This window comes from Mus musculus, chromosome 10, assembly GCF_000001635.26.
Source record: "Mus musculus strain C57BL/6J chromosome 10, GRCm38.p6 C57BL/6J".
NCBI classification, from domain to species: domain Eukaryota; kingdom Metazoa; phylum Chordata; class Mammalia; order Rodentia; family Muridae; genus Mus; species Mus musculus.
Genome location: NC_000076.6, coordinates 111,189,003 through 111,212,281, shown reverse-complemented (window position 1 = coordinate 111,212,281; position 23,279 = coordinate 111,189,003). Strand labels below are relative to the sequence as shown.

The 23,279-nt window shown below is 42.8% G+C and overlaps 1 protein-coding gene across 4 annotated transcripts in view; it reads right to left on the bottom strand.

Moving 5' to 3' along the window:
• Osbpl8 (oxysterol binding protein-like 8) overlaps window positions 1–23,279 on the bottom strand; it is a 132,508-nt gene that overhangs the window by 84,968 nt on the left and 24,261 nt on the right. For 3 of the 4 annotated variants that reach the window (XM_006513637.3, NM_175489.3, NM_001003717.1), the window contains exon 2: window positions 7,442–7,547. In XM_006513637.3, the coding sequence (XP_006513700.1) occupies window positions 7,442–7,483 (42 nt within the window). In that variant the 5' untranslated portion in view covers window positions 7,484–7,547. Of the gene's footprint in view, window positions 1–7,441; window positions 7,548–23,279 lie in introns of those variants that run through there. The other variant, XM_030245087.1, reaches the window with a different exon arrangement.

Sequence of the window (23,279 nt, the reverse complement as noted above, 5' to 3'; positions counted from 1 at the left end):
TAAAAAAATAAAAATAAAAAAGCAAAGCTATACTTTCCCCTAATATTAGTTTCTGTATCCTTAAAACAAACAAACAAACAAACAAATAAAGATACTGTTGTCACTTACTCTTCAGGTCGTCTTCCTATGTATCTCTAATTCCTTTCACACATTTTCTATACGGACACTGCTACCCTACAGTTTAAACTGCTGTTTAGATAGTGTGTTCTCTACTGTGACCAGTAGCCTCTATTTCCATTGTCAATCCTGGTTGCAATTGCAATCACCTAGGGAACAAGTAGGAACTGATGCCTGCATCTCACCCTCTGGTGAGATGAACAAAGATGCAGCCATGCACTGGCATTTCATAAAGCTCACTAGATAACCCCAGTGCTCAGATTGAGCATGGTAACACAAACCTGAAATCATGGCAGAGGTAGGAGACTGGCCACAAGTTCAAGACCTGGACTACATTCCTAGTTTCACACTATCCTAGGGTACACAGTGAAAACCTATTTCAAAACAAAACAAGAAAGAAAAACTCCAATGCTCGGCCGATTGTCAGTTCAATATTCCACAGTTTTCACAAGACGATTTCCCCTAAATCACATCACTTGAATTAGTTTCTCGTTCATTTAAACAGGGTCTCTCTATGTAGCCCAGGCTGTCCTGAAACTCTCAAGGGAAATCAGGCTGTCCTCAAAGTCACAAAGATCTATCTCCCTGGCTCTGCCCGCCCCCCCCCCCAAGTGCTGAGATAAAAAATGCACACCACAATGCCTGGCATCTGGTTCAGAAAATGTAATGGTCCAATACTAGCTTAAAAACAAAATCCAAAGAGTAAAAACTAGCATTCAAGCCCCTGTATGATCTCATTCTAGGATAGGTGAGATACAGGAAAAAATGTTTGATCTACAAAGCTAAAATGTACACCAGTTCTGCTACTTAGTAATTATATGCCTTAAGAAACCAATTTATGGCCTGGCAATGGTGGCACACGCCTTTAATCCCAGCACTTGGGAGTTCGAGGCCAGCCTGGTCTACAGCCTGAGTTCCAGGACAGCCAGGGCTGCATAGAGAAACCCTGTCTCAACCCCTGCCCCCGCAAAAAGAAAGAAACTAATTTACTTTTGTCCGTATCCATTAAGCAGGAGTGACAGTTCTCTCATGAAGTTGAGAGAGTTAAATGAGCTTACTGGAAACCACTTAAAATCATTTCTGAGGCAGGGCAGACATTTACTACATCTTAATTGGTACTCATATCTCTTAGCATACTTCTGAAAATTCCTCTATTGCAGCAAACAGCACTGGCTGCGAGCCCCAAACCTACTCCCAATGGTGCAGGTATGACTGCAAGACACTGTGCTCATGAAATGTGCTCAATGAAGCAGATTAAGTTATCCAACATCATAGGTGAATGTTTAAGCAAAGTAGCTTTTCTGCATCTTGTACGCCGTTCATCTTGCCTCCCGCCCCACCGCACACAGGAAGTCATCCTCAAGCTTGCTCTCCCTCCATGGCGCTCCTTCACCACACTCAACGTGATATCATGCTGAGCAGCCATAAGCAAATGAAAACCTACTGAGTCTAGAGGAGAACATTTTGACTGCTCCATTCTTGTTAGATAAAATGGTAGACTTCATTAGACTTCCACTCCAATTTTATCTTCATGTATGTCTAACAGGTAAGATTTCTTTCTATTCCTGTTTCTTTAATTAGCCAGTATGCAAAATAACAGTATTGAGAAATTTCCCACGTGTGTATCACTGCACCACCCTCATTTCCTGCTCCTACCCCTCTCGCCTTCCCTGTGGCTCTTCCAGCAGAGACAAGCCTTGAGGAAAGCTTACTTGGTCACTGTCTTAGTTAGGGTTTTACTGATGTGAACAGACACCATGACCAAGGCAAGTCGTATAAAAAACAACACTTAATTGGGGCTAGCTTACAGGTTCAGAGCTTCAGTCCATTATCATCAAGGTGGGAGCATGGCAGCATCCAGGCTGTCATGGCGCAGGCAGAGCTGAGAGTTCTACGTCTTCATCCAAAGGCTGCTAGTGGAAGACTAACTTCCAGGCAACTGGGGTGAGAGTTTTAAGCCCACACCCACAGTGACACACCTATTCCAACCAGGTCACACCTATTCCATCAAGGCCACACCTCCAGATGGTGCCACTCCCTGGTCCAAGAATATACAAACCATCACAGTCACTCAGCCTAATGAATCAGAGAGCTCCAAAAGAGCTCTTGATGAGAGATCCCATCACAAACAATATGAAAAACCATTTAAAAAATCATTCCTCCAGGTGGTGGTGGCGCACACCTTTAATCCCAGCACTTGGAAGGCAGAGACAGGCGGATTTCTGAGTTCGAGGCCAGTCTGGTCTACAGAGTGAGTTCCAGGACAGCCAGGGATATATGCCCCCACCCCCACCCCCAAAAAAAGGTTAAAAAAAATCATTAAAAAAATCATTCCTCTCTGGCCCATACATACACATATTCTTGTGTGTACACAGCCACATACATATGCCAACAGGTACACATGCAGATTTCACACATACATAGACAATTTTTATATACATATATGCATACATACATGTCCATGTGTATGTGTGCCTATAAAAATCAGTATAGGTTCATTATGTCAAATGTACCATACTAAATATAAAATAATAGGGAATAGTAGATACAGAAACCATCATTGTAACTAACTTCTCTGCAAGTCTAAAAGGAAATCACTTTAATAGTAAACCCTGCTGATGGAGAGTGGCTCTCTCTCAGTTAAGAGCACAGGTTCTTATTCCTGCTGAGGATGCAGGCTGCAAGCCCAGCTCCCTCATGATGGCTCACACCATCCATAACACCAGTTCCAAGGGATCCAATACTCTCTTCTGATCTCTGTGGCACCAGTATGCAGACATACATTCGAACAGAACACCCACTCACATAAACTGAAACAAATACATCCTATTTTTAAAAGGCCAAAATAGCCTGTGGAAAAAATTAAACTAAAAAAAGGAAATCACAAGATTTCACAAACATACATTGGAGTAACTACCAAACCAGTCTACAGGTGCAAGAAAGTAAGAAAAAGCAAAAAGTAATCAAATACCATGGTAATTACAAAGATAATTGTGATCTCACATTTTGTGAAAGTCTTTTGGGAATCCAAAAATCCTAGGACCTTACTTTAAGGTTCCCAAGCAGGCCTGGGGATGTCGGAACAGCAGTAAAGCATTTACCTGGATGATCAAAGCCCTGGGTTCTATCACCACCAATGGGGAAAAAAAATCTCCAACCAAAAATGCAAATCGAAACACACAATTTTAGCTAGGAAATGTGCTGCTAGACTGTGTAGAGAACTGGCTATTTTTCTTAGAACTAAGTCTTCTTTTTACTGGCCTCCCCAAATGTATTGAACAGTCTCACTGTGTATTGGAATGTGTTGTTTTATTTTTTCTAAGTACGTAGACCTACTTTGAATATCAACATGAAATTATGTAATTCTAACAAGACATTGACTTTTAACTATATTTTACTTTTTAAAGAGTCAGATTTTTCCTTCCAGAATGCGTGTTCTGGAGATCAAATTCAGGCTGTCAGGCATGGTGGCAAGTGCCCTTACCCAGTGAACCATCTCAACAACCACATACCTGGCAAATTTTATTACCTTACTATTCAAACCTTGAACAATATTAATCTCTAACAACAAAAATGTGTTTAGAAAGATGGAATATTTAGTACCTGTCCAATAGGAAATATTATTTTCCCACTTGGGAACTCAATGACAAATAATTGTTATTAACATAACTTTCGTAATTTAAAAAAGATATACACAGAATATAAAGACTGTCTTTCAAATTATCTATGCCTTTAAAAAAATGTTTCTCTTTAGCAGTCTCAGTGTGCTGGCTGGTCTTGTGTCAACTTGACACACAAACTGGAGTTATCTGGGAATCTCAATTGAGAAAATGCCTCCATAAGATCCAGCTGTAAGGCTTTTCTTAATTAGTGGCTAATGGGAGAGGGTCCAGCCCATTGTGGGCAGTGCAGATGATAGTCCTGGGTCCTGTAAGAAAGCAAGCCATGAGGAGCAAGCCAGTAATCAGCACTCCTCCATGGCCTCCACATCATCTCTTGCCTCTAGGTCCTGCCCTGTTTGAGCTCCTGTTCTGCCTTCTTTTGATGATGAACAGTGATACAGAAGTGTAAGCCAAATACACCCTTTCCTCCCTAACCTGCAGTAAAGTTTTTAAATAGCAGAAAAACTAATAGTCTAGAAGACAAATACATCACAAAATGTGATCCGTTAATTGCCTAGCTTAAAGATCATTATAGTCACCCTCTCAAGCCCTCACTTTCCTAAGCTGAGTTAACAGATGTGGGCAATGATTGCCAGTGACTCCCACTTCCACAAGAAAAACACCATGGTCTCCTGGTGGTGATACACAAAGCCATCTATACAGTGTTTTGTGGAAAGAAAACAGAAATCTACATCTAAGCAATCCTCTACTAATTCTGATTCAAGAAACGGACTGGGAAGCAAATTTTAAAGTAGCCATGTTTTTCTTTGTTTTTCAATGGCTCAATGGGAGAAGCGCTTGCTATGTGGGCATAAGGGCCAGAGTTCAATCCCTCAGCACCCATGTGAAGCTAAGCACAGCAGCACACACCCATAACTCCAGTGCCTACGAGGCAGGGATTCTGTAGACTTGCTAGCTGCCAGTCTAGCCAAAATGCTAAGCCCCGGGTTCAGTGAAAGACCCTGCCTCAGGAAAGCCGGTGGAGAGCAAGGCAGAGATGCCTGACAGCAGCTCGGGGCCCCACGTGCTTCAGCGTCCTCAGTCTCCAAATCATTTCAGACCCAGCTCCCAAACTCATTCCAGCCGCTCAATGAAGATACTAAAGGATCACCATTATCTGCATATCAAGTCCAAAACCCTTGCTTTGGCACCCTATGTAAATCTGGTCTTTATCTGCTGTGGCAATCATTTTCCACATAAACACCACTCATTTCATTTCCAAACTAGCACATTCAACTTTTACTTTCAACTTTAACATCTGATTCCCTGGTGGTCCTCACCTCCTATTAAATCCTGAAATGTTATCCTGCTCATTTTCAATCAAGTAAGCCCTTGCTACTCCAACTTCTGCTGGGCACAATTCATATTCTCTTAAAGCTTTTCCAGGTTAGAAAGATGGCTCAGTGGACAGAGAACTAGCTGCTCTTTCAGAAGACCTGGGCTAACTTTCTACCCCCACCTGATGGCTGTCAACTGTCGTAGCTCCAGTCCCAGGATATCTGCTGCACTCCTCTGGCCTCTACATCACCAGGTACGAATATAGGCAAAACACCCACACACATAAATAAAAATCAAAAACATAAAGCCTTTACAACTATCCAATGTATATAAACAGATTTCACAGACTTCTCCTCATATTGAGCTTTAGAGAGAGTTCTTTTAAGATAGATGTTACAATTATCATTATATAATTCATAAGGAAACTGTAACCCTGTACATTTATTTTTATTCATTTCCCATATCACACCAAGGCAGAGCTTTCTCCTTTTTCTTAAGGCAGGGTCTCACTAGTAAAACCTGCCTTCAAATCCATGATTCTCCTGCATCAGCCTCCTGAACACCGAGATGATAGGATTATACCAACACAGCCAGCTCAGCTCAGATTTCCAGCCAAAAATCTTCAGATCCTAAGTTCTCATCCACTAGCTGGCTCAGGGCATGAGGTCCAAAGGTGCTATTTTGTAAGTAAATAACTCAAAAGTGAACCATAAGTGAAGTCTAAGTTCATATTTCTGTAGTTTATATTGAAATTACCAGTATTATCTTTTCTACAATAAACTGTAATATATCACAGAATACATAATTAACAGGAACAAAACGTTTCCTCCTACTTTTTCCAACATCTCTGTTCTAACTTCTCAAGGAACAGAATTTAGAATTAAAAAAAGAAACAAAACCACTGAGGTTTCATTAATACAGACTCTGGTACAGAATTGAATACTATTGATTAGAGCTTTATTTCCTTTCCTAACTATTCCTTTCTGTTGCTGTGATAAAAGACTGAGCACGGGCAACTTAAGAAGGAAAGGATTTACCTGGCTTACACCTTTACTGCCCACTCCCAAGAGAAGTCAAGGAAAGAACTCATTCACAGACAGGGAGCTCAGCAGGAACCCTGGAGGAGAGCTGCTTGCTGGCTCCCTCCTGCTGATGCTTAGGTAGCTTTCTTTGATAGCTCAGGCCCTCCTGCTCAGAACAGTAACACAGTGGCTTTGGGCCCTTCTATATAGCAAGCCCCATTATTGACAATTTTTTTTAATCATCACTAGGGCATCAAGCACATTTCAGCCACAAGTACAGTGAAGTAGCTTTCCTAAAGATGATGTTATGGTCACGTAAATATAATATGCTAAATACAAGGTTTGTTGTCAAATCTTTCTGAAATGATAAAGATAAAATAACCTCCCATCAGTTGTCCATTTCTAGCCAGCTACGGTGTCCTGTGTAAGCCAATCCATTGCATTCTCTGTTAACATGTAACCACTTTTAGGTTTACCTTTTTTTTTCTTTTTTCTTTTTAATGTTTAAGGAGCCAAAACAAATCTGAACCAGAACTTCAAAACAGGTCTCAATCAAGTTACTCCAAGTCATCAAAGCTGCATGTTGCTATTAATTATTACACTGTTCTTACACTGGAGCCTACGCAAGACCATCCACCCAATTAAAGTTTACAAATACCTTGAAAAACTAGTAACTCATTTCCTTAGTAAATTAAAGACAAAAGCTGGCTCTTGCCTTGCTTTAATTTACTTTGATTTCAGAATCTAATTCAGGAAGGAGAGCTTACTAAACCTTCAAATGTCCACACACTACATAGCGCACTTGCTTTAACTCCTGACTAGTTTAAATGTTTCATCCGCTCTCCTTGCTCAGAGCTGCACAATTTGAGACTCGGGGGTATTTAATGTCTTCTTGGGTTTTACTAAGAGCCAAAAGAGGTTTGAAAGAACAATACAAACTATTACATCAGAATGTCTAAGACAATATGGCTGGGAAGACATAGAGAAGGATATGAAATAGAACTACCAGAAATATGACAGGGCTCTGCTCCATGAGCCGCAAACAGCCTGTAATTCTCATGACAGCATGAAAGTTTAAGTAAATGGCTTTTGCAAGGCCTAAGGCACCTGCTTCAATTCCAGCACTTGGGAGGCAGAGGACTCAGAGCTCTAGGAACTCAAGTCCAGCCTGGTCTATCACAGTGAGTTCACAGCCTGCTGGGGCTACACTGTGAGACCCTGTCTCCAAAAAACCTGCAAAACCAAGCAACCAAAGCAACAAGCTTTTGCTTTCAATGAATGCTTTAGAATAAAGTCTGGCTTATATCAGCACTCTCCAGCTGTAGATGACATATCCTTATTTAGTGTTGTTAAACTACTCACCGAAGATCTGTCAGGTTCTCCGTCTGCTAAGGCTGCCTCCATAATGGACGATAGACTTATGCTTTCCCTTCCATTAATGGTTAGCCATCCTATATGTCTGGAAACCCTAAAAAAAGAAAAATTGTGTGTATTAGGTAAGTAGAAAATAAGTCATTAATTACAGTAGAAGGGGGAAATTATTTTATGCTAAGGTTACTGGAAAATTCAACAACAAAAATGGATTTTGACAAAAGTTTCTTTTTGTTTGTGTTTGTTTGTTTGTTTGTTTTTAGAATTAATCTGTAGAGACGGCTCAGTGGTTAAGAGCACTTGCTGTTCTTTCAGAGGACCTGAGTTCAATTCCAGTACCCCCACGGCAGCCAACATCTATGACTCCGGTTACAGGGGATACACCACCACACACCTAACAAAATAACGACCATAATTTTTTTAAAAGAAAAGAAAAGTATTCCAAGCAAAAAGAAATCCCCAGAAGCAGGTTTAAGCTAACACAGCCATCCTGCATCAGGAGCAGAGCCAAAGGACTGACAAGGCTGCGTGAGCCTCTGCCTCAAGAGAGCACAGCCAAAAGCAGCTCCCATGCTGAGTCCTCATACAGCCCTGTCTGTGGCAACGGAGAGAGAAAAACTAGTTCATTTCATGAGTCCCACAGATTAGAACTGAATGCTTTAGGCATCCCTTCAAAAGAATAGTATATATACAAATATAAAAAGAATAGTATATATACAAATATAAAAAGAATAGTATATATACAAATATAAAAAGAATAGTATATATACAAATATAAAAAGAATAGTATATATACAAATATAAAAAGAATAGTATATATACAAATATAAAAAATCTACCATACAAATATAAAACAAGTAGACTAATGTCAAATCAGACAATAACATGTGATTAAAAATTCAAGACAAAGAAAGGGAAGTGGATAGGCTGGGGCTGGAGTTGAAGCTGGCAATCTAGGAAACAGTAAGATAGGATATGATGTGTACACAGGCATAAAATAGTCGGTAAGACAGGATGTGATCTGTACGCAGACATGTAAATAAGTAAGATTTCAGAGTAGCTGATGAAAATCAAGAAGTATAAATGGCCAACATTCTCCTAATAATGAATCTATTATGATCCAGGTGTGGTTACCTGTGACCTCAGTACACAGGAGACTGAAACCGGAGGATTAAACTAAGAGTTTAAAGGCCACCCTGGACTACATTCACAAGATGCTGACACCATAAAGAAAAAACAAAACAGAAACCCAATTCCAACAATTAAAAATCAGTATAAAGGAAAAAGCAATTAACAAAGGAAGCTCCTGGACATATTCCCAAAAGATGCCCCACCACACCCCAAGGACACTCGTTCCACTATGTTCATAATAGCTTTATTCGTAATAGCCAGAGACTGGGAACAACTCAGATGCCCCTCAACCACAGGATGGATACAGAAACTGTGGTTCATTTACACAATGGAATACTTTTTCATTAAAAACTAGAGCATCATGATTTTTGCAATATATGGATGGAAATAGAAAATATCATCCTGAGTGAGGTAACCCAGGCCCAAAAGGACACGCAGGGTATGTGCTCACTGATAAGTGGTTATTAGCCATAAAGTACAAAATTATCATGATATACCCCATAGTTAAAGGCTATTATTATTAAATTAGTAGTACTAACGACTGACATTCTCTAAAAAGAAGCAATTCTGCTTCCTGATTCCCTTTCATTCAAGACTCTATTATCAACTCTCTAGGTTTCCCATGTGCCTTGCATATTTCATAAATACACTCCTCACCGTCACAATGAACCAATTCCTCAAAATTGGTAAATGGGCTTCAACCAGCTGGAGCTTTGAAGAGAAACTAAGGTTCTCTAAATAAGAAGAAAGTCTGTGTTGTAAATTTTAGAGGTTTTTAATTGTTTTTAGGGGTGTGTGTATGTGTGTGTGCATGTGAGTGCACACGTGTGTGTGTGTGTGTGTGTGTGTGTGTGCGTGCGTGCATGTTGTTAGCATAGAATGATCTTGAACTTTGCTTCTTTGGTCCTCACTTCCCACAGGTGGAGATTATAAGCATGCACTCTTAGACTCCGTTTAATGCAGTGCTGGGACTCAAAGCCTTCTGTATGCTAGGCAAGCATTCTACTAACTGAACTATAACCAGATTTTATTTCTGAGCCTCTATAATCACATTAACCAATTCTCAAAATCAATCATGTGATATCCTACCAACTCACTTTTACACACCACACACACACCACACACACACACACACACACATCCACACACATCCTCACACAATTGGTTATGTTTTTCTGTAGAACTCTAAGTCCAAAAATATGTAGGCATATGTGGTGGTTTAACTGGGATGTGCCCCATATTCTCAGGCACCTGCATTCTTGGTATCCAGTTTGGTGAGATTGTTTGGGTAGGTCTTGGAGGTATGGCCTTGCCGAAGGAAGTATGTTTTGAGGTTTCAAAAGCCAGCACCATTTCCAGTGTGTTCTTTCTATTCCTTGTATGCCATGCAAGATATGAGCTCTCAGCTCTTCCTGCTACCATGTGTGGTGCTTACTGCCATACTTCCCCACTGTCATACTGTCATACCATAGTAATGGACTCTTATCCTTCTGGAACTAAGTCCAAAATAAATCTTCCTATAAGTTGCTTTGGTTATGGTGTTTTATCAAGGCAACAGGAAAATAACTAATGTGGCATACATATGTCCATATGTTATCCATATGTTATCCACATGCACGGGCACGAGTAACACGCTACAGTCCATCAGTGCCTTCTGCTCTCTTCTGCATCCCAGAAGCTAAAGGCAGACACTTAGTAAACATCTCTGTCTCTGAAGTTCCGAATGATTTGCATTCAGAATTACATTTGGAAGGTTCAAGGGAGACAGAAACCAATCCGTTTTCCATCTGGCCACAGTAACCATGGACTTTGATAACCATGAGCTTTTGGAGTGATTACCAAATGCTTCCCTGTCAGCTACCCATTTGGCACGGCCAGAGAACTGCAGTCATCACTGGTGATAAAATCAAAGGGCAGAAACTCATCTGCTTTCACATCTCTAGCGTTCCCAATAAACTTCTCAGCATCTAATTCCTCATATTCATTTCTTTTTGCCTTAATTATCTGTAGTAATTGTTTTTCTCAAAAGCCATCTAACCTGATCATTTTTAAATAGCACTCAGTGCTAAAGAAAAAACTCAGGCAGGAAAGAGCATAGGATGGGTGGGGAGACCTCAGAGATGATCCCTCAGAGTCAGGATCCCAGTAGCAGGAGGGAACGAGCCACACAACAGCCGGGACAGAATGGGGAAGGAACACCGGGCGTGTTCACAGGGCAGCAGGGATTCCTGTGATGAGGTTACTAAGGAAGAGGATGGCAAGCAGTGAGAAGAGAAGGGCCCCGAGCTCCTGAACCGGTCAGTCTGACAAGACAAACAGGACTGAAGGTTACTGCTGAAAACAACGTACCAGAGAAGATTCAACTTGATTGCGTGGGATTGCTCTAGCTGCTAGCTCTGAACAGTGGCAAGTGAGCCCTTGCTGCTACAATCTACATAAGAGACAATGGTGGCATGCTGCAGGAAGGCAGAAGACATGGTGGGCGGTGCCTGACCATATAGTCAAATTATCATTGATGACCCATATATAAACTACAGAGTAGGTTGGGAAACCTGGCAAGCATTTTTGCCCTAAGCAGCTAAAAATACAAAATACAGTCACCACTAGCAGGTACTCAGTATATTGTAGGAACACTTGGGAAGAACATAAATGGATATGAGCTTGTCTCCAGGTGGACACTCAGGAGGCAGCACTTAGAGCTCTGAATGGAGCTATCAGGGACCCCGCTGAAGACTGGAGAGATGGCTCCGCTGTAAGAGCAGTCGTTGCTCTTGTAAAGGACCCAGATTCAATTTCCACTACCTACATAGTGGATCACAACCATCTGAAACTTCAGTTCTAAAGGATTCAACACCCTCCTCTGACCTCCGGCTCCAGGCATGTATGTGGTATATATGCATACATCAAGGAAAACATTCATACAATAAAATAAATCTTCAAATTAAAAAAAAGGCAAACGAAGCGGTTGAACAAGAAGACATGCCTCTGAGGCAAGTTAGTCTAGAAACCTAAAGTGACGACTGTCTGTCTGCACACGTAACAGATGAAACTTAAAGGAGATCTGACCTTCTTGGGAAATGAGTTGCAAGCTCAGTTCAGAGCCATGTGTTACTTATGTTTTAAAAGATCAATATTTATCTTTTTAAAAATCTTTTTAGCATTCAGTTTGAAGAATTTTCTATCATTACTCTTTACAAAGATAAACTCACTCTACAGAAAAAGGACACATACACACATAATAAAAATCATAGCTAGCATGTGTAATTAATAAAGGGAGCAGAAAAAAGGAAAGCCTAATAAATTCATCAACTTTGAAAACAAAGTTAAACACTGCTAATAGCAAAACTCCTGAGGGGAGAAGGTGGCTGAGCCTCCCTGGTTATGGGTGTCATCATCCATCATGCATGAAGCTGGACCCCGGATAGGATCAAAGCAATGGAAGCTGAGCACCCGTTTCCATCTGTCTCTGCGTCCTAACTATATCTGCAGCTTGACCAGGTGCCTCAAGCCCCCTACCAGAGTGAACTGAACTCGGGAGCCATGAGCCAAAATACCCACCTCCCCCACCCCCTCACTGGCACCTGTTGGCTGCTTTGTTGCACACAGAGCCTTCAAGTGTCTGTGCACTCATCTCCTAAGCTCCTAGGTCTGAAGAAATGCAAGGGTATTTTTTTTTCATTGAAAACAAACTTAATGGTCCTAGGTTCCAAAACACAGGCTTGAGGACAGGATAGCGTCTCCTCTGTCACTCAGCAGCTCTTCAGAGTGCCTTGATTCTGTAGACAAACAAGACTTAATGACTTTAAAAGGGCTCTGTATCAGAGCACTCAAGTCTCACTTCTCAAAGGCTGCATGTTAACTTCAACATAATCACTAACTGAACTCAAAGTTTAAAAAGGACCATGCTCTTTCTTTTGATGTCAGTACTCTAAAAACACGGCCTCAATCTCTATACTTAGCCTATCGAAGTACAGAAACTACATTTTATAAAATTTATTTTGTATTTTGGGCTTATCATTTTGGTCACAGAGCAAAGGGAGGAAGATGCATATACCGAGCTAGGCTCATGCCATTTGTAGCCACCCAGTATTACAGGACACCCCAGAAAGATGGATGGATGGATGGTTTGCAACAACACAGGCTCACATATTTGAACACCTGATGCTGTTGAAGGGGATTGCAGCACCTTGGAAGCTGGTGAAGGCCAGAGAAAATAGCCCTGGGCCAAGGGTGATGGCTAAGACAGGCCAAGTCTGTGAGTTTTAGAGTGGTTTAGGTTTACATAGTGAGACCCTGTCTCAAAGAAAGGATCTGACACAATCTGCATCCATTCGTCATAAACCCTTTAGCTAACTGGGAAGAGAGGTAACCCTTTCAATCTACAAGCCTGCAACAAACCCCACATTCAGTGGTGAGATGCTAAGTGCTTTCCCTGTACCGTGCTACATAGTGCACCACCATCTATCTCCATCTAACCTCACAGAAGGGATCCTGAAGAGTGTTATGAGAAAACCAAGTTTACATTCTAAGAACTGAAAAGGACAGAAACTGTATTTCAAGATAATGTGATTGCATACAAAAGAATGTGCAAATTGGAAAAATTAATAGTTGTGTATAATGGCTAATCTTGGTCATCAACTTGATCAGAGTGAGAGATGTCTTAATTAAGCACAAGGCTAGCTGTAACTATGAGAACACTTCCAGAGAAGGACATGCCCATAATGACAAAAATCAATGGCGCAATCCTTTGGTGGGTCAAATTTCTTAAGTTAGAGCACTCGTGAACACTGAACTGTGAAGAGTGGGACCTAGGGACAAAGCAGGTCAGGACGTCTTTGAAGGGCTTCTCCTGGCCGAGGCCACTTCCTGTCACTGCTGTCACTGATGGCTGCTGTGAACTGACACTCCAGTTTCCTCATGTGCTCTCTCCATCAAATGTCTGAGGCCCAAAGCAATCCAGTGAGCTGACTATGGACCGAAACCATGAGCCAAGCAAGTCTTCCCTTTTAAGTTGTCCTCTGAGGACTTTGTAACTGAGATCAAGGTTAACACAGAACAGTTAGCAACATCATTTATAAAGAAAATGGACTTTGTCCCTACACATCAGCAACTTTGAGAAAATGACTCAATTTGTAATTGAATATGTACCACATATTTAGAAAATAAACTCAATATAAATAGGAAAGACTTCTACAATACATACAAAGCTGCAAAGTGTCACAAAAGAAATAAAGAAAATCTAAACCAATAAGATCTATACCATGTTCCTGGCGTTGATACTTTTAAAGTGTTAATTCTCAGGTTAGAGCTGGCTTGGCAGTAAAGAGCGCACACTGCTGTTACAGATGCTCCAAGTGCCCATGTGGGTAAGGGTTCTCAACAACCTGCTTCTCTGGTTCCAGGGGAATCTGACGGCACTGGTCTCCTCGGGCACCTACACTCACCAGCATATATCCACACAGACACACACAGAGACACACACATGATGAAAATTCAAATTAAATGTATTTAAAGTTGTTACTTCTTTCAAATTAATTTATATACTCAAAACTGCAACCAACCAGCCAGCAGGCTCCTTTATTCTTAAAGTAAACACACTGACTTAGAAACGGGATGAACAGAAGAGCAGAGTTTACGTTTTCTTTCTCTTTTAAAGAAAGTGAGTAACAAACAGGAGAGACGCGGCCACGGCAGTGCACACCAGCAATCTCAGCACCAAGGAGCCAGAGGCTGCAGTTCTCTTTGCATTCCAGGCAAGCTAGAACTACACAGAGAGACCCCCCATCTCAAAAAAGCAAGCAAAAAACAAAGAATCATTCGGTCATCTGTAGCTCAGCGGCAGGTACTTGCCTGTCATTTTCGAGAATCTGTATTTAATCCCTAAGAGTTTAAAAAAAAAAAGTGAACAGAATTTTAAAGTCCTTTTATAAGATTCAAATTCTAAATTTCTAATAAAATCACTTTTACAAAAAAGTGGCCCATTGACCCCTAATACAATACATCATGAGTGTCCTGGCTAGTCTTATGTCACTTTGACACACTCTAGAGTATCATCAGAGAGGAGGAAGCCTCAGTTGAGAAAAATCTTCTCTAAGATCCAGCTCTAAAGCATTTTCTTCATTAGTGATTGATGGGACAGGACCCAGACCATTGTGGGTGCTGCCATCCCTGGGCTGGTGGTACTGAGTTCTTTAAGAAAGCAGGCTGAGCAAGCCATGGGGAAGCAAGCCAGTTAGCAGCACTCCTCCATGGCCTCTGCATCAGCCCCTGCCTCTAGGTTCCTGCCCTGAATTTCTGCTCTCATTACTTTTGATTATCAACTGTTTTATGTAACTGTGAGCGAAATAAACTTTTCTCTCCTATTTGCTTTGGTTATGGTATCTCATCACCCTAACTAGGGTGAAACCCTAACTAGGACAATGACATATGGGAGCTTAGCAGCATTCTTTTAAAAAAACAAACAAACAAACAAACAACCCTTTGTATTGATTCACTGTAAGCTTCACAGCATGAGCTCCAATACCACTTATGTCCCTCTGTGTCCATCCTCCTCCACGCTTGCAACCTCCCGCTAGAAGACAATGAAATTAGAATTAAAAACCAAAACTTGCTTTGGAAGCTGTGGTGTCACAGTGTGTCACCCCGTGTACCCTTTTCTCCATACATCTGTTCACGGCAGTGAGTCACTGGTGTGGTCCATGGCCTCCTGCTGCACCATCAATATTGGGTCCTCACTAGGACTCCTCTCAGATATGCTGGTGTTTCCGTGTCATGGAGATCCTGCAGCTTGGATCTCTAGGGCTGGCCCCTTCACTTGCTCCAGCAGATTGTAAATCCAGTAGATGTTGCGGTGGGCCATTCAAAGCCCCAGATCTGGGTCTGGGGTAGGCGAGTTGGTCAGCCTGCCAGCTCTCCTGCACGGGTATCACTAGGGCAGGCTCTCCAGCACTGTCCTGCTAGCTCACCCAATAAGGGGAAGGGGCAGCTCCTCTGGTCTGTGTCCTCAGGGCAGGCTCCTCTGTCTTCACCACCAGGCCCAGCTCCACTGTTGGTGCCATGTGAGGTGTAGAGCCCCACACTCTAAGAGCTGCAGCCAGTGAGGGGTAGAGCCAGCTTTCCTGTTCTCATGACTGCAGGGTCAGCTCCTCCACATGCTACAGGCAGGAGGGGAGAGGGGGCACCTCTCGCCCACCCCACCCTACAGTAGATGAAGGAGGGAGCCAGTTCACCAGTGCTTCCACTTCATCAGGGTCAGCTCTATTGTGCTGCCCAGGCAAGAGGTAGGGACAGCTCTTCTGAGTGTGGTGGTCAGCAAGAGGCAGGGCTAGCACAGTGCTTCGGGCAGCAATCCAGACCAGGGGCATCTGAATGGCTTTTGGTGGTAACATAAGCCTGGGACATTAACAAAGACCCAGAGTGCAATAGGACCACAGACCCAGGCATGCCCCTGCCCCATCAGCAGCCAAGGCAGCACAGCCTCATATATCCACAAGGTCTCCAGTGGCAACCCAGACCAGACATCCATCCACTTGGCCTTTAGTCACTGTGGTGGTTTGAATATGCTTGGCCAGGGAAATAGCCCTGTTGGAGTGGGCATTGGAGGAAATGCATCACTCTGAGACCCTTCTCCAAGCTACCTGGAAGACAATCTTCTCCTGGTTGCCTTGGGAACATGACATAGAATTCTCATCTACTCCAGCACTATGCCCGCTTGGGAGCTGCCATACTCCCTTCTTGATGATAATAAACTAAACCTCAGAACCTGTAAGCCAGCCCCAATTAAATGTTATCCTTATGAAGAGTTGCTTTAATCATGGTGTCTCTTCACAGCAATGGAAACCCTAACTAAAACAGTAGTTAACTCTGGCCACAGACATGGACACAGACTTCAGCTATAGCAGGGGCATGGACCCAGACTTGGCTCTTGGTGGCAGCCTGGGCCAGAACCTCACAATGGCCTCCTCCTATCTGCTTGCTCCTCACCACCATCAAGTCTCAAGTTCCACCTTTCTCCACAACATATGAACCTCTCAGCCTTGCTTTCTCTTCCATCTCTCCACCACATACTCATCTTTCCCATCTCTCCATCATACATCCATCTACTGTAGTGGTACCTGAGGCAGCTGGGGGTGTGTCTGTCTGCTGGATGCCCCAGGCTGGCCCTAGCAGCATTCTCATATCAGTTGTTGTGAATTCATCCATAAGAGCCACTTTTGAAAAGTATCATTACTTTAGATTTACTTTTAATTTTTTAATGTTCTCTCTCATGTGTGATGTGTATGCATCTGTGTGAGTGTGTGTGTGTGTGTGTGTGTGTGTACTTTAAGTGCAGGTACCTGGAAGGACCAGAAAGGGACATTTGATCCCCTAGAGCTAGAATTACATACACAAGGTTATGAGTGACCCAACAGGACTGCTGGGAACAAAACTCCGCTCCTCTAGAAAAGCAGCAAGTGCTCTTAACTGATAAACCATCTCTCAGCCCCAAGTATGATCACTTTAAGCTACAACTAACTTGTTAGCTAGAAGATCTCATGGTCTTCAAAGACTTGTTTGACTTCACTCTCACTGACATTGGTGCTGACAACGGAATCCATACCCTCTGCAAGAAGAATATGCACCTCTTAACTGCTGAGCCATTTTTCCAGTCCCCAAAAGACTACAACTGAAAATAGCAAAATAAGAAAAAGTTGAATCGTTATGCAGGAAACAAGAGTAGATGAGACTCCTGAATATACATGCAGGGGCTTGGAACTGAAAGCTAGTCTTTTACAAGATCAACAAGTACTCTAAACTGCTCAGCCATCTCTTTAGCTCCTCCAATGAATGTTTTAAAAGTTGAGTTTTTTTTTAAAACCATGAAATTAACAGAGACAGACTTTCATTATCATCTCAAAGCCTAGTGGAATTCTGAATTCACAGTGTTAAATAAACCCTTTAACATTCATCCTGTTCCCCAGCTGTAATAAAATGGTCTTGTAGGTTATTCTTATTTCTCTAGTGTGCAGTGCACAGCTCTAATGAAGCTTCCCTGTGTCTCATCCTCTCTCCTTCCTGTCATTCTATAGACATCCCTGGCTTCAGCTGCCATCACAGGCTGACTATTCCCAGTCCCATCACTAGCACCCTCAACTGCCTCCTCAGTAACTCTCTCCTGAAGGGCTCGCCTCAACCCACCATGCGGCTCTCCCACAATAGAGTTCTCCTTTTCTCATCTGCACTCTCCGTGGCCTACCCTGCGATCCTTCCACTTCTACCTGTACTCTTTAAAGAGGAAGGGCCTCTGGTGTCTTCAATTTTGTGCCATCTATTATTTTTCATAACTACAAATCCTATCTTGTTCTTTGTTTCTCAAAATTATGTAAAGGTCTCCCTCACAGGCCTTCCCACTACATCTCTTCATAATCTAGCCTTGGACTTGTTCTCCAGGACCTGCTACTAGGAGCCACTTCCAGAGCCCAGCTCCTGCACCTTAGCAGATTCTGTAAGAACCTGCTCTACTCTTCACGTTCCTAATGCCCGCCTGTTGTTCAAACTGCCCAAGCAAAGTTTCTCTTCTGAGAAACGGTCAGTAATAGAAAGTTTCCACCATTGAGCTATACCCCAAATCCCAGATTTTACATTTAAATGCTGTATTCTGATACACAACTTGAGTTACTTCAGCCCCAAACCACAGATCTTCTTTAAAATTAGCAAGCTAGTGAGATGGGATGACATATGCCTTTAAGTCAGCCCCTGAGAGGCAGAAACAGGTGGATCCCTTATAGTACAGAGCCAGCCTAGTCTTCACAGCAAGTTCAGGGCCACATAGTGTGACTATCTCAGAATAAGGTAAACAAAAAAACAAAAAACGACAACACTGGCTGTTACTCTCCAGGACCTGGATTTGATTTCCAACACACACACACACACACACACACACACACACACACAGTGGCTCCCAACTCTCTGTAACTCCAGTTCCAGGGAATCTGATGCCCTCTCCTGACCTCTTTGGTCACTACAGTAATTTACAAGCATTTTTGGCAAAGCACTTGTACATATAATAGTTAAAATCACACAGCAAGCCACAGCTTCGTAAGCCATAGTTCTGAAACCATTGACAGCACAGCTAAAGAAGACCCCTACGGACCAGCTCAAAGTTCTCTCTAACTCGTCCTTAACATAAGCAGCACTTATACCCAGAACCAGCTAGCATAAGTCTCTGCTGGAGAATGGTAAAAACAAAAACAACAACAAAACAAACAAAAAAAAAAACTTCTCAGGAGACCAAAAATATAAACTGAGGGTGGAGTACCTGAACTTCATGTGCCAGACATCATAAAAATTAAACTCTTGCTCAAAATCATAGTTTTAGGAACAGAGATGGCAGAGTGCTTGCAAGCATGCGTAGTGTGCACAAAGCCCCATCACCAGGCGTGACACCTGGAATCCCACCACTTAGGAGGGAAAGGAAGGAAACCAGAAGTTCAAAATTATCCGCAGTTTCTGAGGAGTCTGACATCAGACTGCTCTACATAAAACATGGCTCAGAAAAATAACAGTTGCGTATAAATTCTTAGGTCAGTGGGAGAGGGAGGCACTGGAGAAATGAAGTTAGGAGCACTGACTGCTCTTTCAGAGGTCCTAGGTCCGGTTCCTAGCAACCACATGGTGGCTCACAACTATCTGTAACTCCAGTTGTAAAGAATAACACCCTCTTCCGGCCTCCCTGCTCTAGAGTACTAGATGCATGTGCTACACAGACATACATGCAGTCAAAACATCCATATGCATAAAATCTCAAGAAATAATTTTTAAGTCAATAGAAAATTGGTTTAAAAAAAACAAGATGAGAAGAAGCAATAATTTGAAAGCAGATTAAAGATTCTAGAGCCAGATTTATAGATCACATCTATAATTCCCCCACTCAGAAGGTTAAGGCAGGACTGCTGTGAGTGCAAAACCATCAAAGGCTACAATATAAGGTACTGCCTTTAAAAAGAAAGAAGGAGCCGGGCGTGGTGGTGCACACCTTTAATCCCAGCACTTGGGAGGCAGAGGCAGGTGGATTTCTGAGTTCGAGGCCTGCCTGGTCTATAGAGTGAGTTCCAGGACAGCCAGGACTACACAGAGAAACCCTGTCTCGAAAAATCAAAAAAAAAAAAAAAAAATCAAAACAAAATAAAAAGAAAGAAGGAAAAAAGGATACATATGACCAGTTTAAGCAAGATGGTCAGTTCCACTAGCCATCAAAGAGATGTGTAGAAAAGCCACATAACACACTACTGAAGAATGACAAGGATAGCTAAAATACTTTTAAATGACAATGTAAGTATTGATGATAATGAACAAGAACTAAATAAAACACTCCTCCATTGTAGGCCCAAGAGAGATGGAAATGTAGCCAGCCAAAGACCTGCAACATAGATTTCATTTCTGTAACAGCTTCACTTACAACAGGCACAAACATGAAACAAGCCAAATGCCTGTTAACAAGTGAGCAAATAACTGAACTGTACCATAGTCACATACACGCAACAGTATCCAGCCATAAAAAGGAACACTGTAAAACGTATGCCAAGCAAAGAAGTCAGACTAGTGTATATACTCTAACTGTATGAAATGAGAACAGGCAGAAGTGTTGAGACAGAGCCCAGATCAGCTGTTATCTGGGGGAAAGTGGGCAAGAAGAGGGATGAAGGGAAAAGGCATGCATGAATTTTAAAGGGCTACTGGGAAAACTGTTTACACTGTGGTGCAAATTTCATGGGTGTCTACACTACAAAACTACAAACTGTTCTTTTAAATGGGTACTTTTTTTTTTTAATTTCATGCACACCATACCTGAATAAAGTAGTCTGAGGAGTTTAAAGTTGTGTTTTAACATATGAGAACAATGAGAGAGGGGGGAGGGGAGAGGAGGGGAGGGAAAAGACTATACTATCCCAAGCAAAGCTGCTGGGTGTCCTGTACATGCCTGTAAGTCCAGCCCTTGGAAGGCTGAGGCAGAAGGATCATCATGACTTTGAGGCCTGCCTACAGCCTGTGTTACATAGTGAACTAAGGCCAGCCTGGGCAACACAGTGAGATCCTGTCTCGATACATACACACTAACTTTTAAAATGTTCAAATTTTAGCACAGCTAAACCTAAGAGTTTGCCTTAAGAAATGCATGTGGTAAATGAGAAAGTCCATTTGTTCTGTTGCCCTGTCTGTGAAATGGAAGTCACAGAGCAGCTGTGACAATTAGATGGGGCAGTTAATCTTAAAGAGCAGCTATGACAATTAGATGGGGCAGTTAATCTTAGCACCGAATGGGTGCTGGCAACTAACAGCAACACAACTCACAGCATTAAATCTCCTGTCTGTATTAAGGTAAAACAAAGATGGAGGCAATGATGAGGGCTTTCTAGAGGAAAGAATTTTGCATGCAAATTTTGAAAGGAAAAATAAAGAAGGGAGTGTACAGCAAGTGGAGGGTCAGGCAGGTGGAGGGTTAGGCAGGTGGAGGGTCAGGCAGGTGGAGGGATAGGCAGGTGGAGGGACAGGCAGGTGGAGGGACAGGCAGGTGGAGGGACAGGCAGGTGGAGGGTCAGGCAGGTGGAGGGTCAGGCAGGTAGAGGGACAGGCAGGTAGAGGGACAGGCAGGTGGAGGGTCAGGCAGGTGGAGGGTCAGGCAGGTGGAGGGTCAGGCAGGTGGAGGGTCAGGCAGGTAGAGGGACAGGCAGGTAGAGGGACAGGCAGGTGGAGGGTCAGGCAGGTGGAGGGTCAGGCAGGTGGAGGGTCAGGCAGGTGGAGGGTCAGGCAGGTGGAGGGTCAGGCAGGTGGAGGGTCAGGCAGGTAGAGGGACAGGCAGGTGGAGGGTCAGGCAGGTGGAGGGTCAGGCAGGTGGAGGGTCAGGCAGGTGGAGGGTCAGGCAGGTGGAGGGTCAGGCAGGTGGAGGGACAGGCAGGTGGAGGGTCAGGCAGGTGGAGGGTCAGGCAGGTGGAGGGTCAGGCAGGTGGAGGGACAGGCAGGTGGAGGGACAGGCAGGTGGAGGGTCAGGCAGGTGGAGGGTCAGGCAGGTGGAGGGTCAGGCAGGTGGAGGGTCAGGGCAGGTGGAGGGACTGGCGCTGACAGAAGCACGGAGGCGTAAAGGAGCAGTCGTGAGGAGATGGAAGAATTAGTGTGCCTATGGCATCAAGTCCATATGTGGGAGAAAAAAATCAGAGTGTCCTTCCATCTGATTCAGATACCCATTTAAATTTCACAGTAACATCCAGAATTGTAGCTTCTTCATCTAGGAGATGCAATGTTATGTATGAAACACAGAGGCAGCTGAGAGAGAGAGAGCTCTTCCTGTTGAAAACAATGTGAATATCCATATTCACCAGTTTCACTCTCTTGGAACTCAGCCATAGCCCTTCTCTAAAGCAAAAATAATGATTGAACTATAATAATAGACCCACAGCATATGGGCCTGCTGTGCATCTGTCACCGTGTGCTAAAGAAGCTCTGAAAGCTTTTACAGTTTTTCAGAATCTCAATTCAGTTCATTTGGAAATCAAGATGTAAAAACTCTCCCCAGAAAGCTATTCAGGCATGGTGCGCCATGCCTGTAATCCCAGCACTGAGGCAAAGCCTCAGGAAATTAAGACCACAGATTCCTTTTCTTACAGAGAAAACTCAAGGACAATCTAGGCTACAGGATTTATAAATAAGTCAAGATTAAAAACTAAATAAAGCAATGATCTCATGACATTACAATATATTTCAAGAAACCTAATATGAAGCAATGTGATAATTCTCTGTGTGTGTGTGTGTGTGTGTGTGTGTGTACACTTCTGAGACAGTACTGACACGCATCCTACACTGGCTTTAATCTCCTCGTGTAGCTCAAGCTGGCCTGGATTTCAAAATCCACCTGCCTTGGCAATCCAGAGCTGGGATTACAGGTGCTGAGTAAAATAAAGTAAAAATAAATGCTTTCATTTTGAAAAATATTTTATATTATTTCACTTTAATAATCACTTCTCAGTCGTGGCCATGTTCAAATGTAAAATGATGAAGAACACAGAATTGCTTTTTTTCTAATACTCATACTCACAGATTTTCCCTGGGATTCTGTATGTACAATAGTGATTGTCTTCTACATTTTATTTAGATAGTATCCTTATTTCTTAGAAAGGACAGCTGAAATACCAAGTTAAAATTCTGAGCCATTTCATTCTCAGCCTAAGAATAATGTGCGATGAGAAAGCGAGACACAGTGAGTGAGAAATGAAACTTGAAAGATCAGCAATGTTGACCTTGAAACAAAACAGGGGAGCTATTGCAGGAAGTAAGGCTACAAGATTAAGTCTCTGCCTGGCTGGTTTTATGTCCACTTGATACAAGCTACAGTCAGTCATCTGAGAGGAGGAACCTCAACTGAGAAGATGCCTTCAGAAGATGAGAATGTTCACACACTGGCAGGGCATTTTCTTCATTAATGATTGATGGGGCAGGGCCCAGCCCACTGTGGGTGGTGCCATCCCTGGGCTGGTCGTTCCTATTAGGAAGCAGGCTGAGCAAACCATGAGGAGCAGCAAGCCAGTGAGCAGCATCCCTCTACGGTCTCTACATCAGCTCCTGCTTCAAGGTTCCTGCCCTGCTTGAGTTCCTGCCCTCACTACTTTTGATGATAAACTGTTAATGTGAACTGTGAGAGAAATAAAGCCTTTACTGCCAACTTGCT